The 13863-nt window shown below is 38.7% G+C and overlaps 2 protein-coding genes across 4 annotated transcripts in view; both read right to left on the bottom strand.

Annotated features, from left to right (window-relative positions):
- Nucleotides 1–970: 970 nt before the first annotated feature.
- LOC116615681 lies at nt 971–10292 on the bottom strand. 3 transcript variants are annotated; one of them, XM_032377521.2, is made up of 4 exons: nt 7438–10292; nt 2740–2943; nt 1474–1655; nt 971–1364 (listed from the first exon to the last, which is right to left on the bottom strand). In XM_032377521.2, the coding sequence occupies exons 2-4, from the start codon at nt 2933–2935 to the stop codon at nt 1050–1052; spliced, it is 693 nt and encodes a 230-aa protein (XP_032233412.1). In that variant the 5' UTR covers nt 2936–2943; nt 7438–10292; the 3' UTR covers nt 971–1049. The 3 variants fall into 3 exon arrangements, with proteins under 3 accessions (XP_032233412.1, XP_032233410.1, XP_032233411.1); XM_032377519.2 differs by lacking the exon at nt 7438–10292 and adding an exon at nt 4304–6243; XM_032377520.2 differs by lacking the exon at nt 7438–10292 and adding an exon at nt 4323–6242.
- Nucleotides 10293–11327: 1035 nt separating this feature from the next.
- LOC5508718 overlaps nt 11328–13863 on the bottom strand; it is a 40300-nt gene continuing 37764 nt past the window's right edge. The window contains exon 12 of the mRNA XM_048727453.1: nt 11328–13729. Coding sequence (XP_048583410.1) covers nt 13512–13729 — 218 coding nt within the window. The 3' untranslated portion in view covers nt 11328–13511. The remainder of the gene's footprint in view (nt 13730–13863) is intronic.

The raw sequence follows: 13863 nt of genomic DNA, 5'->3' as shown, positions 1-13863 counted from the left end.
ATTCGATAAATGGTATCTTGCCTTTTTCAAGATCCGATAATGAGAAGTCGAAAGCCTAAAAATACGACATCTCGCGATGCCTTTAAATTTGCCCAAAATGTTGTATATTTATAAATATATATTTATTAATTTGTACTGATTAAATTAAATAATAGAATAGACTGACAAGGGGTTGTGTGGATGGTTCTTTTGTAGTTTACTTATTTGGAGAGATAGTGTGTTTAACCTGTTTGTGATAGCGTGTTTACGAAGACTTGGTGCAGATGTGGTATAGACCCTTTTCCTCTGCGCTGTAAAATGACGCGAACTCATAATAAAGTGAAAATAAGGTATGTTTTGAAAATACGGATGGCAGTTTTAAAGAAAAATCACACCAGCCGTGCAAGAGGCGTCGTCTTTAAAAAAAGTCATCCTGACAGACCCGTCAGTAAATCGTCTCTAACGCTTGGGATATAACTGAGAACAGAAATGAAAAGAAAACATAATAAAGCCATAAAAATACTGATAAGTAATAGAATAGCCGTATGGCAGCTAAAGCTTTACGGCTAGGCTGAAGATTTCGGCCCCAGTACTGCTTTCTAGCGAACTATACTACGCAAAGGAACCTGAGGTACCAGCGCATTTATGGAGAGGCAAATAACCAGGATCCCAGGCCTGTCTTAGTCGGTTACGCCACGCACATTTGAGAAAAAAAATATCGGTGTCTTTTTCACGCTTGTGTCTCTTGGGAATTAGCGAAAGTAGTGTAGTTATTTTGTTATCATGCGAATCAGGCTACGGCCTAGGCATAATATATTGCCGCCTTCAGATTTTTGTTATTCTTTTTTGCTCTGTCGCGCATGTACATATGACATCTTTCATGTTGCCATCCTTAGCCTTTTGTGTTCTCCTGTGCTCAGTCGCGTACGTGCATATCCTCAGTGCTCAGAAACAAGAAAACAATAAGAACGAAAAAAGAACACCAAGACGGTCACAGGAGACGACTTTCTTTTTTATTTTAAAGAACAGCTGACAACATAACAAGCAACCAGCTAAGGTCCGTAGAGTGTTTACTGGTCTTGGTGTAAACAGCAATCTGAGAGCACTTTATTGGCTTCTTTGTTCCTTATTTCCCGCCTTTCCCGACCTTTCTTGCACACCCTCTGCTCCACGTGTGATCTCACCGTGGATTTCTTCTTGCGCGCAAAGTAACAGAACCCACAGGCCCAGACAAAATCTTCTTCCGCTGACCTGAATCCGTTTGCTCGCCGGCGCCCTCCAGTGTGCTTTGGGGGTCGTCGGTTTATTATCTTTAGTAATGCGGGGATGTTTGGCTGCTCGCAAACATATCGCACAGTGATGTCGTTATTAAATTTTGCCGAAACCTGCAGATAAAAAGTAATAATCCTAAGAAACTTGTATGGGGATTCGCCGTATGCGCCGTACGCGTCTCTAGTGTTTCTAGATAATGGACTACTACAACTGAACTCTCACCTTGAGTGCGTCCAACTCGGTATCCGTGCGGAGGAACACGCGCCCGAACGCCTTGAGAGGTAGGCGATCACGTGTTTCTGAATGCAGGGGGGCCTCGAGGTTATGATTGGTTATTTGTTTGTATTGTCTGCACTCTCTTTCCCAGTCCTTCTTGATTTGTTTTTCGCTTTCGTCCTGGTACCCTGAAAAAAAAATTAAACGCCGAAAATTAGCAGGTAATGTTAAAAATGCATTCGATACAAATGGTAGATGTCAAGTGAGTTTTTCGGCGCTTGAAAGTGTAGCCAAATTTTGAAAATAATGGTTTTGGTGTAACATGAAAAATGGGGTTTCGTGTATTCGAATGTGCAGTGAGTGGCATTAGCATAAAGATGTTGATTTGAGCGGTTCATGTTAGAAAGTAATCCAGTCAGCGGGCATCTTCGGGTACTTAGGGCGTCCAGGTCAGCGAAACGCCCGCCTTGCTCCGCCTCGTTCTCGCGCCTGTGACCTCAAGGCCCTGGGTCTCCGAGGACGGTAAGCGAGTAATGTAAGAGGGTAGCCTACTCCGCAGGCGTCTTTGAACGTTACAAACCGAGACTCGGGATTCCTGTGGTCGACAAATTCCACTCGGCGCATCACCACAGGAATCTCGAGCGCCTGTGTTTCTTTTCTGCTGCTTTCTGGGCAAAGCGATTCCTGCGGGGAGGCTAGTAAGAGGGTGACCCAGGATTTATAAGCGAATAATATGAGAGGGTGATACACACTGATGTAAGCAAGTTATGAAAGCGATTGGATCGACTCTGGTATAAGAAGATTTATGCTAAACGATGATAGAGTGATATAAACGGGTGATTCAGAGATGATAGAGTGATATAAACGGGTGATTCAGAGATGATAGAGTGATATAAACGGGTGATTCAGATACGGAGCCAAAGTGCTTTTTGCAGAAGCTCCTCAAAATACCAAATGTAGATAGCCCTATTGATTTTCAAGCATATGGCGGATAATGTTATTGTGTGACCAAGAGTATATAATTATAAGTTATAGCATGGCACTAGGGGAATTTGGTGAATAAATGTCCCAGCAACCCTAGAGATGATTAGTTGAAGTCCCGACTTATAATTATACACTCTTGGTCATTCAATAACATTATCATTCAAGCCCGAGGGAAATTCGCTAGTAATCGTCCCTCAGAAAACAAAAGAATCCGAGGTGATCATGGTATTACAAGGTGGAATAAGCAAATAACGTTATAAAGCAGGTGACTTAAAAGTAGTAAGTTACCCGTCTTCTCTTTGGACTTGACAAGAAATGTTTTAGTGACGAAGTGTAGGGGCACCCTGTGTGCTAGCTCCACCACTATCACGAACCTCCACGTGTTTGACCCCGCCCTGTGCAGCTCTGAGCTCAAAATGGTTCTGGGGTTCACAAACATACTCGTAGTGCGACCTCCACTTTGGATGTTAGAGACTGTCAGCATCACTAAGTCTAGGATGAACAGATAGTGAAAATGCAAGTATGGTGAGACTATCGTTTTTCTTCTTCAATTCAGCTAATTCAGAGTAAAAAAAACAACTCGCTTTATTTTATATATTTGGTGTGTTTGTTACTGCTCTAAAAAGATACAGCTGGAGTAAAAACTACTCTTTCAACACGAGATGGCTGGAGTAGTTTTTCTCTTCAAAACCTACCCCCCCGAAGGAGTACTTTTTTACTCCATTTCTTGACCATCTGGAGTAAAAATAACTCTTTTCACTTCAGATAGTTGTAGTTGCTTTTACTCTGCTAAAATTACCACCCAGAAAAGAGTAGTTTTTACTCCATTATTTGACCAACAAGAGTGAAAATCACTCTTTTTCTAAAAAACATTCGATACTAATTCTCAGCAGAGTAAAACTTACTCCGTTAAGGGAGTAAACAAAAAAAATACTCCTCGGTAGAGTAGTTTTTACTCCAATAAAGAAGTTGAAATTACTCCTTTAAAAGTACTCCATCGCAAAGAGTAGTTTTTACTCGCTGAGTGGAGTAAAAATAACTCCCTGAAACTAACAGTGAGGGTAATGAGCACTCTTACACATAACACATTGAATTGGTGTTTATTCTTGATGCCAGCGAAACGTAAGCATTTGTCACGTTGCTCAAATCCAAGAAAGTACTCTACGAAAGGGATTTCCATCTAAAAAAATTGTTTTTGTCATTGACATTTTGGAAATCGGCACTAAAGATCATTCAAAGAATTTCTAATGCTCTGTGAGGGGGTATAAGTTATGAGTACCAATGAAGGACGGATAGAATGCCAAAGGATTAGAACAGATGAGGGATAACATAAATGCGCGCGTCACATCTAATGGCAAATACTTGTTACTTGTTTGTTATTTGCAGATATTAGGCTTGCTGATATGGTTTAGGGAATTGAAGGTCAGGGATTGGCAAAACAAGCACGTGATCAATAAAACCAACTAAAAATAAAAACATTCAACGAGCATAAACAAGATTATCTTATTCCCTTAATTCATGAAGCTTTCAAATGATATACGACATCAGTATTGTCTTTTAAATATGACGCGTGTTTGGACATTTTTTTTCTCGACTTTCTGAGTTCCGCGACGTCATGTGGGGTCAAAGCATCGCGTGACCTGAAGGCCAATAATGCCGCCATTTTACGCTCCGGTACAATACCGAGTTAGTCAAAGAATCCATTCCCATCGGCTAATTAAAGCAAGTCACTGAGATGCTTTCAAGGAAATATCAATAATAAGGTATTGAAATTAAATCGTGGGTGGTTATTTTTGCAAATAAACCGATAAATTTTCAATTGTAAACAATAATAAAGGAGTAGTTGATCGACCTTTTTTAAATAAACTCACTCGCGCTATCGAGTATGTTGTCATGGCCACCACTCCTTCTCGCGAAGACCCTGACGCTGGTGATCGGCATGCCATCAGAGATCGCTTCCACCACTATCGGCACAGCTAGTTCTTCAATCCTGTATGCAGCCCTTAGACCCGATACGAACACACGCGCGCTGAAACCCTGCGTGCTTCTTTCGCCGATTCGCGTGCACTCATGGAACCCCCTAGCATAATTCGGTTCCAAATCGCTTGGTATCCGACGGTCATGATTACATGGATTATTTATTCCGCGTGGGCCTCCACCATGTGTGAAGCTTGAGAAATGTGCATTGTGCGCATGTGCAGTAAATAGTGTTGTGGTAGATGAGGCTCCCACATGGTCAGTACTTTGCTCTTGAGATAAGGAACCCCGGTGACGCGAATTTGTAGGCAATCGGGGTTCGATTTCCGACGTTTCCAATGTTTTTTTGTCATCTGAAAGAAGGTAAATTACGGATGAATTTAGGTAAAGCACAAATAGGCTAAATACCGTGTGGGCACTGTATTTTTACATACAGGATTCTGAATGCCTCGTTTTTCTTTGTCTGCCACGTCCTGGCGCGTCGGGGAAGTAGCTCAGATTACCCAACGTACCTTATTCTATATTTTCGCGCGTCTTGAATTTCGCGAACATTTTTTCGGCACATTATTTGAGGTCCAAGGGACTTTTTTTCGCTTTTACAATAAAATGACCTTTTAAACAAGATCCTATCCCTTAGCGGCAGCTGAAGTTGAATCGCCTCAAAAGTTAGACAGTAGTATGTTCTTGCCCTCTCGAGCAATTATCCGAGTACCGTTACATGTACTAACTAAAAGATCTTAATAGAACTTTCAACGATTTTTCTATATTCATTAAATTTCGCAAGATCAAAGTTGACGGCCTTTATTTTTCGCGAGTCTTTAAGTTCGCGATTTTTTTATTAGACAATGCTGACTAGTTTATAATCAATACAAATCAAAAGGAGTCTTTCTTTTCAGATACTTTCTCCATTGACCAAAGATGGTCACAGTCACTGTTTTTCTCTTCTGATTACAAGTAAGTTTACGAAGCACCTGCGGTACGACGGCAACCTTAAAAATAGGTACCCAAAGGGGACACGAGTCTAGGTGACCACCAGCCTGCATAGCTGGCGATTTTGTTGAGTTTCAAGTCTGTCCGAGAATCGTTCATAAAAACATTGTTCTGACTGTGTCTTTTGTGAATTTTATCAAAAGAAAATATGTTTAGTAACTTTAAAGTGAAAGTGAAAAAGGGAAAGTAAAAATGACGAGAAAAAAAATGTAGTCAAGGTTGGTCTTGAACTTGCGTTTCGCAAAGATTTCGCATTGAAAGAGAGACGATCGGACCACTAGACTATCGTAGCTTTGCTTAAAATGGAAGGGACTATATATTATCGTTCGAAACTTTGAACAACATGTCAAATTTCATCTTTTCTTTTCGTACTCAAAACTAAAATACCCAGCACAATTAATTGCACTACCGTTATACAATATGTGTTGTGAATGTCAATAATCTAGAAAAGTGCAAAATCGTAATTCGATCAATTATTGGGGCAATGTGTTTGGACCTTCTCAGCTCGAATACAAACTATAAACAATCGAACGTCGAGATGCGAATCGGCAAGTAAAGGACTAAAAAAGCTCTCCTAGCATTGTATTTTTTTGTTGACAAACTAACAACTTAATTGAACCGCAGAGGACACCAAACTGTTCCTACAAACACAGTCGCGCTTTCTTCGAAAATACACGCGCTGCTTCGCGAACTCAGTCGCTACCCTCGCTATCTTCAAAACATGCACCAATTGATTTAAACGCAGTTATGCAATTCTTCAAAACTGCACAAACTCAGTCTAGTATTTCTTAAAAAATACAAATTGCTTCAAACTTAGTATAGGGCTCTCTAGAACAAGCGCCAATTGCTTCAAACCAAGTGAATGTTCAAACGCACTTCGCGGTCTCTTATAAATGCACAAACTGCTTCAAAATCAGACAAGCTCTTTTCAAAACAAGCACAAATAATTAAGGCAGTTTTCTTTATCTTACAAAGAGTAATGTTGACAATTTTGAAACAGAGGGCGCGAAATAGGTAACAGATACTAATGCGCATGCGCACGCAACACCCACATAGAAGACTATATTGCAGAAACCTGCTTATAAATATTTTTCCGGCTTGATATTGAGTATAGAGGTCACAGGTCGACAATACGAGATTTATTTTTCCTAAAGCCTTAACCGGAAGTTACCACAACGGAAGTTTAAAGAAAATTCAAGGATTACTGTGTTGAATAGCACAGAAAGACCACAAAAAATTCACGCGGGCAGAACGCTGACGCTGACAGAGTCTAGGATGTCTAGACTCAAAAATGACAAGAATCATACAGTTTTTTTTTCAAATAAGGAATATATACTAGTTTCCTTATGGAATTGACCGCGTTTGACAAAAACGAGAATTTTTGGCTAAATTTTCTGGATTTGTAACAGACTGATTTGTAACGGCTGAATTGATTTTTGTGAAAAACAAACCATATTATCAATATGGTCCCCATTTCTCTTTTTATGTCTGGCGGGCAAGCCATCAAGGCCAGACACATGCTGAGGTTATTCTTCGTTCTTTTAGATAAGTTAAAGCCATTAGTAATAAATGATATCTTAACGATAATTTTATGAGTACCTCCTGTCGCTGAAACAACTAAATGAGTATATAATAAAAAGGTTGAGAGACTTAAAAGCAATTAAATTAAACAAGTTTGAAGAGGAGTCAATGTATGGATTCATTCCTACATCCGCTTTTGCCGTATGGCCTATTACAAAAACGGCTATTTCAAATCAGTGGCATTTGTAAAGTATTCTTTTTAACACCTTTTTTCGAAAGCCCGGAAGTTATTCTACTGAGATTATTTTTTGCCTATGGAAATTTTTGTTAGCGCTTTTACGGGTAATCACATGATTGCGTTTTTTTTAAACGAAGCTGGTTCGGGCCTCGCAAGTATGATAACTTGGGTTGTATTTAACTAAGCACGGGTTATAGGACAACTTTAGTCCAAAGTGATATTTAATGCTTGTTACTGTTGAATAAAACACGCATTCCTACCTCAATTGACTGTATTTGCCTTGGTTTCGGTCCTCTTGCGAGCTCACCGCGCTTAAGACCTTTAACCGCCGCCTGGTGAATGGGTAACTCGACCCCCAGCGGCGCGATCTAAGCTAGTAGTCATGGATAGACAACAAAGGAAAACTCCATAATCCGGAAAACCTCGAGACCGAAAAAAATGTGTTATACACCATTTCAATTAAGGTCGACAATAGGAAAATGGAAAATGGCCCAAGTAGTTTGGATAAACAACGTTGTTTTGTTGTATAAATGCTTTCATACACTATATGTGCCTCACTCGAGACTTATGGGTATACTGACAGTTATACGCATATAATAATTGTATTCTTCATAGCCACTGGTTTCAGGCACTCACAGTTTTCTATTTTTTTTAAGTTAAACTTTATTAAAAATAGATGTATACTGTAAAGGTGTATTTCATCTATGAATTAGACCACTAAAGAATTTGTAAACTAGACTAGCAGTGTGTCAATTATATCCAAGACGTCTTTATGGGGGTTCTTTTAAAGGGTTTGATTGAAAGGACCTGAAAACTTTGAAATCTAGACTTTAGGAAATGCATAAAACATATTTATTGAAAACAAAAGGCAAAAAAACTCGAGAAGTATTGAACTCAACGAAAACAGGGCAGTGCTTTTGGACACTCATGATAGACACAATAGAGATATAATATTAAAAATAACTTTATTACCGTGTCAGGTCTTCTAGCATAACAAAGTTTTGCTAATTATTCCTCAAAGGTTTGTCGCTGCTCATGGATTAATGAGAAGAAACTCTGGATTTGTAGATACATAGAAATTCATCACTTCATCACTCATCATAGTAGTTCAATATAAACAATAATGATATAATATAGTAAAAATAAAATAAAAACGCTGGAATTTTCAAAGCCTGGATAATTCTTGAAGCCCTTCAAACTCAAACCATGTACCAGGTGTTCTGTCAATTTTTTTTATTGTCATGAGATATTTCCTGTAATAAACTTTTTTTCCGAAATTCATTTCAAAACAGTTTGTTCTTGCCAAACCGAGGCCTATGCTGGACACCTGTCTTTACTACTCGCAAAAGGTATTTCGAAGTTGAACTTTTACACTGTAAGGAATTAGCGTGACTCGAAATATTTAGGGGGAGGGGGTGGGCAATGCTTGAACCTATTTATACCACCGTTATACCTATAAACATTATATACTTATATTTATTTTTTAAACAAAATAGCTGACCTCCAATATCATCATACAATGGCCAAGGAAACAAAGGTTGTAGTTATTCAATCTGGCTTCAAGTGATTAATTATTGTACTTACTCGCTTATAAGAACCTAAGAAACTGTTAGCCTAAAAATACAAATTTTGGCCCCGTTAAATAAGAACCTATTTAGCCTCAAATTTGAAACAGATTCTTATAATAAAAGAACCCTTTGGTCACACAGAAATGATGAGAAGAGGCCGGGCCGGTATTTTAGTCATTAGTATATTGAGTTTTCTTTTAAATTTAGAACCTATTTAGAACCTAAGTAGCCTAAAATTTTGAATAGTACCCGTTGAACAAGAACCTGTTTAGGCTAACCTGGAAGAAAAACTATGAGCGATATACTTAATATTGTGATTCATTAACAAAGAGGCGGAAATTAAATGGGTTTATATTTTTTTTTTGGAGAATTTCAGAGTTTGTTGCCCATTTCTCACAAAATAAGAAGACATTTAAATATAAAGCTTACTAAGAATAAGTTTACCTGCAGATTTGAGATCCTCAAAGTCTTTTGCTGCTCTGGCATTATCCTGAAGCTCAAGCAATGGAAACAAGAGGCGGGGAATAGCATCTTCATCCTCGAAGTACTTCAGCTCTTCCTCTGATTGATCACGCGATATTTTGCCAGCTACTCTTTCATCTTCTGGTCTCTCTGCTTTCGTATCGTCCTCTATATACTCAGTTATCAATTCTAAAAGGACGTTAGGATCTTCCATACCGAATTATTTCACAAAGTGTTTTTTTTTTCTTTTTGATCAAATGCAAGATAAGGCACAAGGACCTCTTGCTTTGAAAGTTAACGGTGACTTCCCAATTAGATCAAAACTTAATATTGACCTTTGTATATTATACCATTATGTGATTGTTTTTTAGCTGTTTAGAGAAGCTATCAGACAGTATTTTTATCGGCGCCTCACGGCTTGTAATATAGTACACTCTTTTTTTTTTATAAGAACGTCTAATTTTCAGTTGAAGGTAAGCCTTTTTTTTTTTTTTTTTTTTGGGGGGGGGGGGGGTATTTGCTGAAAACTTTCTATGGATTTTCTCCAGTGACATTGCAGTCTAAATATACATACCAGTAGTATTTAACAGTTTGTGTTTTAAGTAGCTAAAAAAGATTTTCTTCCTTTGTAGAACGATCACTCTAATGGAAAAAAATGTTGCTATTTCGGCGTCAACATCTTTTTAACAAGTTCTTAGAATTTGGCGGAATCTCAGACAAAACGTTCTGAGAGAAAAGGTACGTTCTTATAAAACAAAAAAGAGTGGGGTAAACCATTAAGCTATTAAAACGTAGACGTTACCAAATGCCGTTTAGTAAAAAAACTGTTTGATTTCTCTTTCATCTTGTTAAGTGTTAAGATAATGATAATTGTTGCAAGCAGAAAGGGTGTTAAATGTGTTATTTCATTTTATTGAAACTAACTTTGTGGGATTTTAAAACAATACGACCAGGTGCAGTGAAAATAATGCGAAGTTGTGAAAAGGCGTCGACGAAGAGATGGGCGTTAAAACATATGAAGCATAAAAACTTAAACAATAACAGTAGCATCCTGCTTTTTTATCTGTACGCATTTCAGGTACGGATTGTTGTTCGAAGAAATGTTTTCAATTTGTGTATAATCTCTAGAAAATATGCAACTAGAATTTTGAGGCCGGCCAACTTGTCGTTATCTTTATCTTTATCCAACTACTTGTCTCGGCAAAAATTTTAATTGCAAGAAAATTGTATAATGTTTATTATAAATTCTATTTTATTTTCTTGTTACAGTTTACTATCAACTAGGGAAAGTACGCCTGTCTTCTTTTGCTTCATTTCCCCTCTCCCCCGCTTCCGATCCATGCCGATCGCCTTGATGCCAATTGCAGAAAGTGCCGATATTTAAAACACCCTTACCATTAAGTGCTTTATAGTTACAAGTGAAAATACTACATGCTGCCTGGAATAGAAACAGGGTGGCGCTGTTTTTCTCTTGCTCTTTGCCAAGAGCAAAGAGGAGAGCTTGTTTTTCTTTTTATTTCTTTTTTCTTTTTTATGTGCTCGATAATCGGTTTTTCGTTGCTCTCGAGGAGTCCTTTATCTTATTATTATCTTTATCAATATCGAGTATCGAAGTAAACATTATATCTGTATTGTATAAATACAAATTTTAATTCTTAAAAGATATCCGAAAAGGGATGAGCAAAGGGGAGCGAGGGTGAGTAAACAATATAACCTTATTCAATACAGATATTACGTTTACTACGACATTCAAGATTGATAATAACTAGATAAAGAAAAAAAGAGCAATGAAGAATTCTAAAATAATAAAGTGAAGTACCGAGCACAGGCTCACTGTTTTAATCCGTGTAAAAACACAAAAAAGACAAAAATGCTCGCTCACTCTTGCTCCTGGGAGCAAGATAAAAAAATACGCAACCTAGTTCCTATTCTAGGCATGGCATAAAATACTAAGAGACTTCTGTACTCTGCCGTTTTTTTACTACCAGACTCGTCACCCTTCACCCACGCCCATAAATTGATTCAATTTATTGATTATTTAAATCATTATTTAATAAACAAGAATTTCGTTAGATGGAATTGTTCAATCGGAATATGAAGAGAGTTCAAGCCCTATCATCTTACAAATAAAGCAACAACTTGCTATTTATTTCTAAATAATTTATTTACATTTTAGGTGTGGATAATTTTTAACAATCCCCAATCCTTAAATAAAAAAGCCCCGATATCTTAAACTATCACAGAGGTGAAGAGAGTAAGGAGATAACTTTATAACTCGTGCTTTATCACAACAAGCTGTGTTTTCAATACAGTAATAAGTACTATTCTCTATAGATGTTGGCTATCAACTTAACCAGATAGTCTTAGAATACATTGTCACAATACTACTAGAGCCGTGTCAGGCCTTCCCAATAGGCGTGGTCAAATTTGTCAAGAGGCGTGGTCAAATTTGTCAAAAGGCGGGAACAAATTAGTTAAGAGGCGGGGTCAAATTTGTCAAGAGGCGGGGTCAAGTTTGTCGAGAGACGGGGTCAAGTTTGTCGAGAGGCGGGGACAAATTCAAAAGGCAGGAAAAAATTTGCCAAGAAGTGGGGTCATATTTACAAAAGGTTGGGTAAAAATCGTTAAGAGGCGTGATCAAATTTGTCAAGAGGCGTGGTCAAATTTGTCAAGAGGCGGGGTCAAATTTGTCAAAAGGCGAGAACAAATTAGTCAAGAGGCGGGGTCAAATTTGTCAAGAGGCGTGGTCAAATTTGTCAAGAGGCGTGGTCAAATTTGTCGAGAGGCGGGGTTAAATTTGTCAAGAGGCGGTGTCAAGTTTGTCGAGAGGCGTGGTCAAATTTGTCAAGAGGCGTGGTCAAATTTGTCAAGAGGCGGGGTCAAATTTGTCCAGAGGCGGGGTCAAATTTGTCCAGAGGCGGGGTCAAATTAGTCAAGAGGCGGGGTCAAATTAGTCAAAAGGCGGGGTCAAATTAGTCAAGAGGCGGGGTCAAATTTGTCAAGAGGGGCGGTCAAATTTGTCAAGAGGCGAGCTCAAATTTGTCAAGAGGCGGGAACAAATTTGTCAAGAGGCGGGAACAAATTTGTTAAGAGGCGGGAACAAATTTGTCAAGAGGCGGGAACAAATTTGCCAAGAGAGATGGGGACAAATTTGTCAAAAGGTGGGGTCAAATTCGTTAGGAGGCGTGGTCAAATTTGTTATGAGGCGTGGTCAAATTTGCTATGAGGCGGGGTCAAATTTGTTATGAGGCGGGGTCAAATTTGCCAAGAGGCGTGGTCAAATTTGTCAAGAGGCGTGGTCAAATTTGTTATGAGGCGGGGTCAAATTTGCCAAGAGGCGTGGTCAAATTTGTTATGAGGCAGGGTCAAATTTGCCAAGAGGCGTGGTCAAATTTGTCAAGAGGCGTGGTCAAATTTGTCAAGAGGCGGGGTCAAATTTGTCAAGAGGCGGGGTCAATAAATTTGTCAAAAGGCGGGGTCAAATTTGCCAAGAGGCGTGGTCAAATTTGCCAAGAGGCGTGGTCAAATTAGTCAAGAGGCGGGGTCAAATTAGTCAAGAGGCGGGGTCAAATTTGTCAAGAGGCGTGGTCAAATTTGTCAAGAGGCGTGGTCAAATTTGCCAAGAGGCGTGGTCAAATTTGTCAAGAGGCGGGGTCAAATTTGTCAAGAGGCGTGGTCAATAAATTCGTCAAGAGCTGAGGTCAACTTACTCTTTTGCCATTCCCATTTATATGTTGGGGAAAAAATTCCGGGGGACATTCTGGTGTCTTACTGTTTCTAAAATGTCATCTAGCATTGAACACAACCTAAGTGGCACACAAAGACAAGTGCCTTTAACAATTAAGGTATTATCAGTCATTAAAATATAACTGATACACAAGCCTGAGCATCAGGCTTGATTTGCTTTCGAAGCTAAAAGTACTATATACAGACAGATAAATGGTTTGATCGGATCAAATACTTTTTTTGATATCAGGCATAGCCAAATATTCAGTCGGCCATTGTTGATAAATTAACTTGATGCCGAACAGAAGTTAATCATTAGCGTGTGACGAGTAACAAAACACATATTTTATAAACTTATAAGGACCCAATGTTGTTTAAAACAGCTATGCCTTTTTTTTTACTTTTGAACATAATTCAAAATCACACTTAAATTATTTATGTTATTATTTTAAAAAGAAGGAGATCTAGGGTTACTTGTTTCAGTTCATATTATTTGTCGCCTCGGCACATTTACAACCCGTCAGGGGGTATAAAGGGGGAAGTATAGATAAAATAATACTAATAAAACCTCCACCCCTTCATTCCTTGAAATCGCTGGCAGGGTGACATCGTAACCTGTCGACGGATTTGTAGCTTCTCCATCCTGCAGGCGGGGCACTTTGGTAATAGAACACAGCGCTGCAGTTGTGATTGATGACGTAAAAGGCCGGTCCGAATCCATGTCCGGTAATCCACTTTTCGTGGCTTGCTGCACACCTCGCGACGTTCAGATAATAAAATGTCTTCACTGTATGAACTGCAATAAAATTGAATGTTTCTTTAAAAGTCTCCTTTCAAATTCAGCATTCTTACGTTGCGCGTGAGATTAGGGAGAGTTGATAAGCGATGGGAATGTTGAGGCGAGCTTAAAACGCAATTCAACTAACAACG

The sequence above is a fragment of the Nematostella vectensis genome, chromosome 5, assembly GCF_932526225.1.
Source record: "Nematostella vectensis chromosome 5, jaNemVect1.1, whole genome shotgun sequence".
Lineage (NCBI taxonomy): Eukaryota > Metazoa > Cnidaria > Anthozoa > Actiniaria > Edwardsiidae > Nematostella > Nematostella vectensis.
Note: the sequence above shows the minus strand (reverse complement) of the source record. Positions and strands in the feature narration are given on the sequence as shown.

Coding starts and splice junctions, on each gene's coding strand:
- LOC116615681 (XM_032377519.2), bottom strand. CDS start 4,397: ATGGCATGCCGATCACCAGCGTCAGGGTCTTCGCGAGAAGGAGTGGTG. Junction 2,944..4,303: donor AGTGAGTTTATTTAAAAAAG/GTCGATCAACTA, acceptor TGTTCATCCTAG/ACTTAGTGATGCTGACAGTC. Junction 1,365..1,473: donor CCGAGTTGGACGCACTCAAG/GTGAGAGTTCAG, acceptor TTTTATCTGCAG/GTTTCGGCAAAATTTAATAA.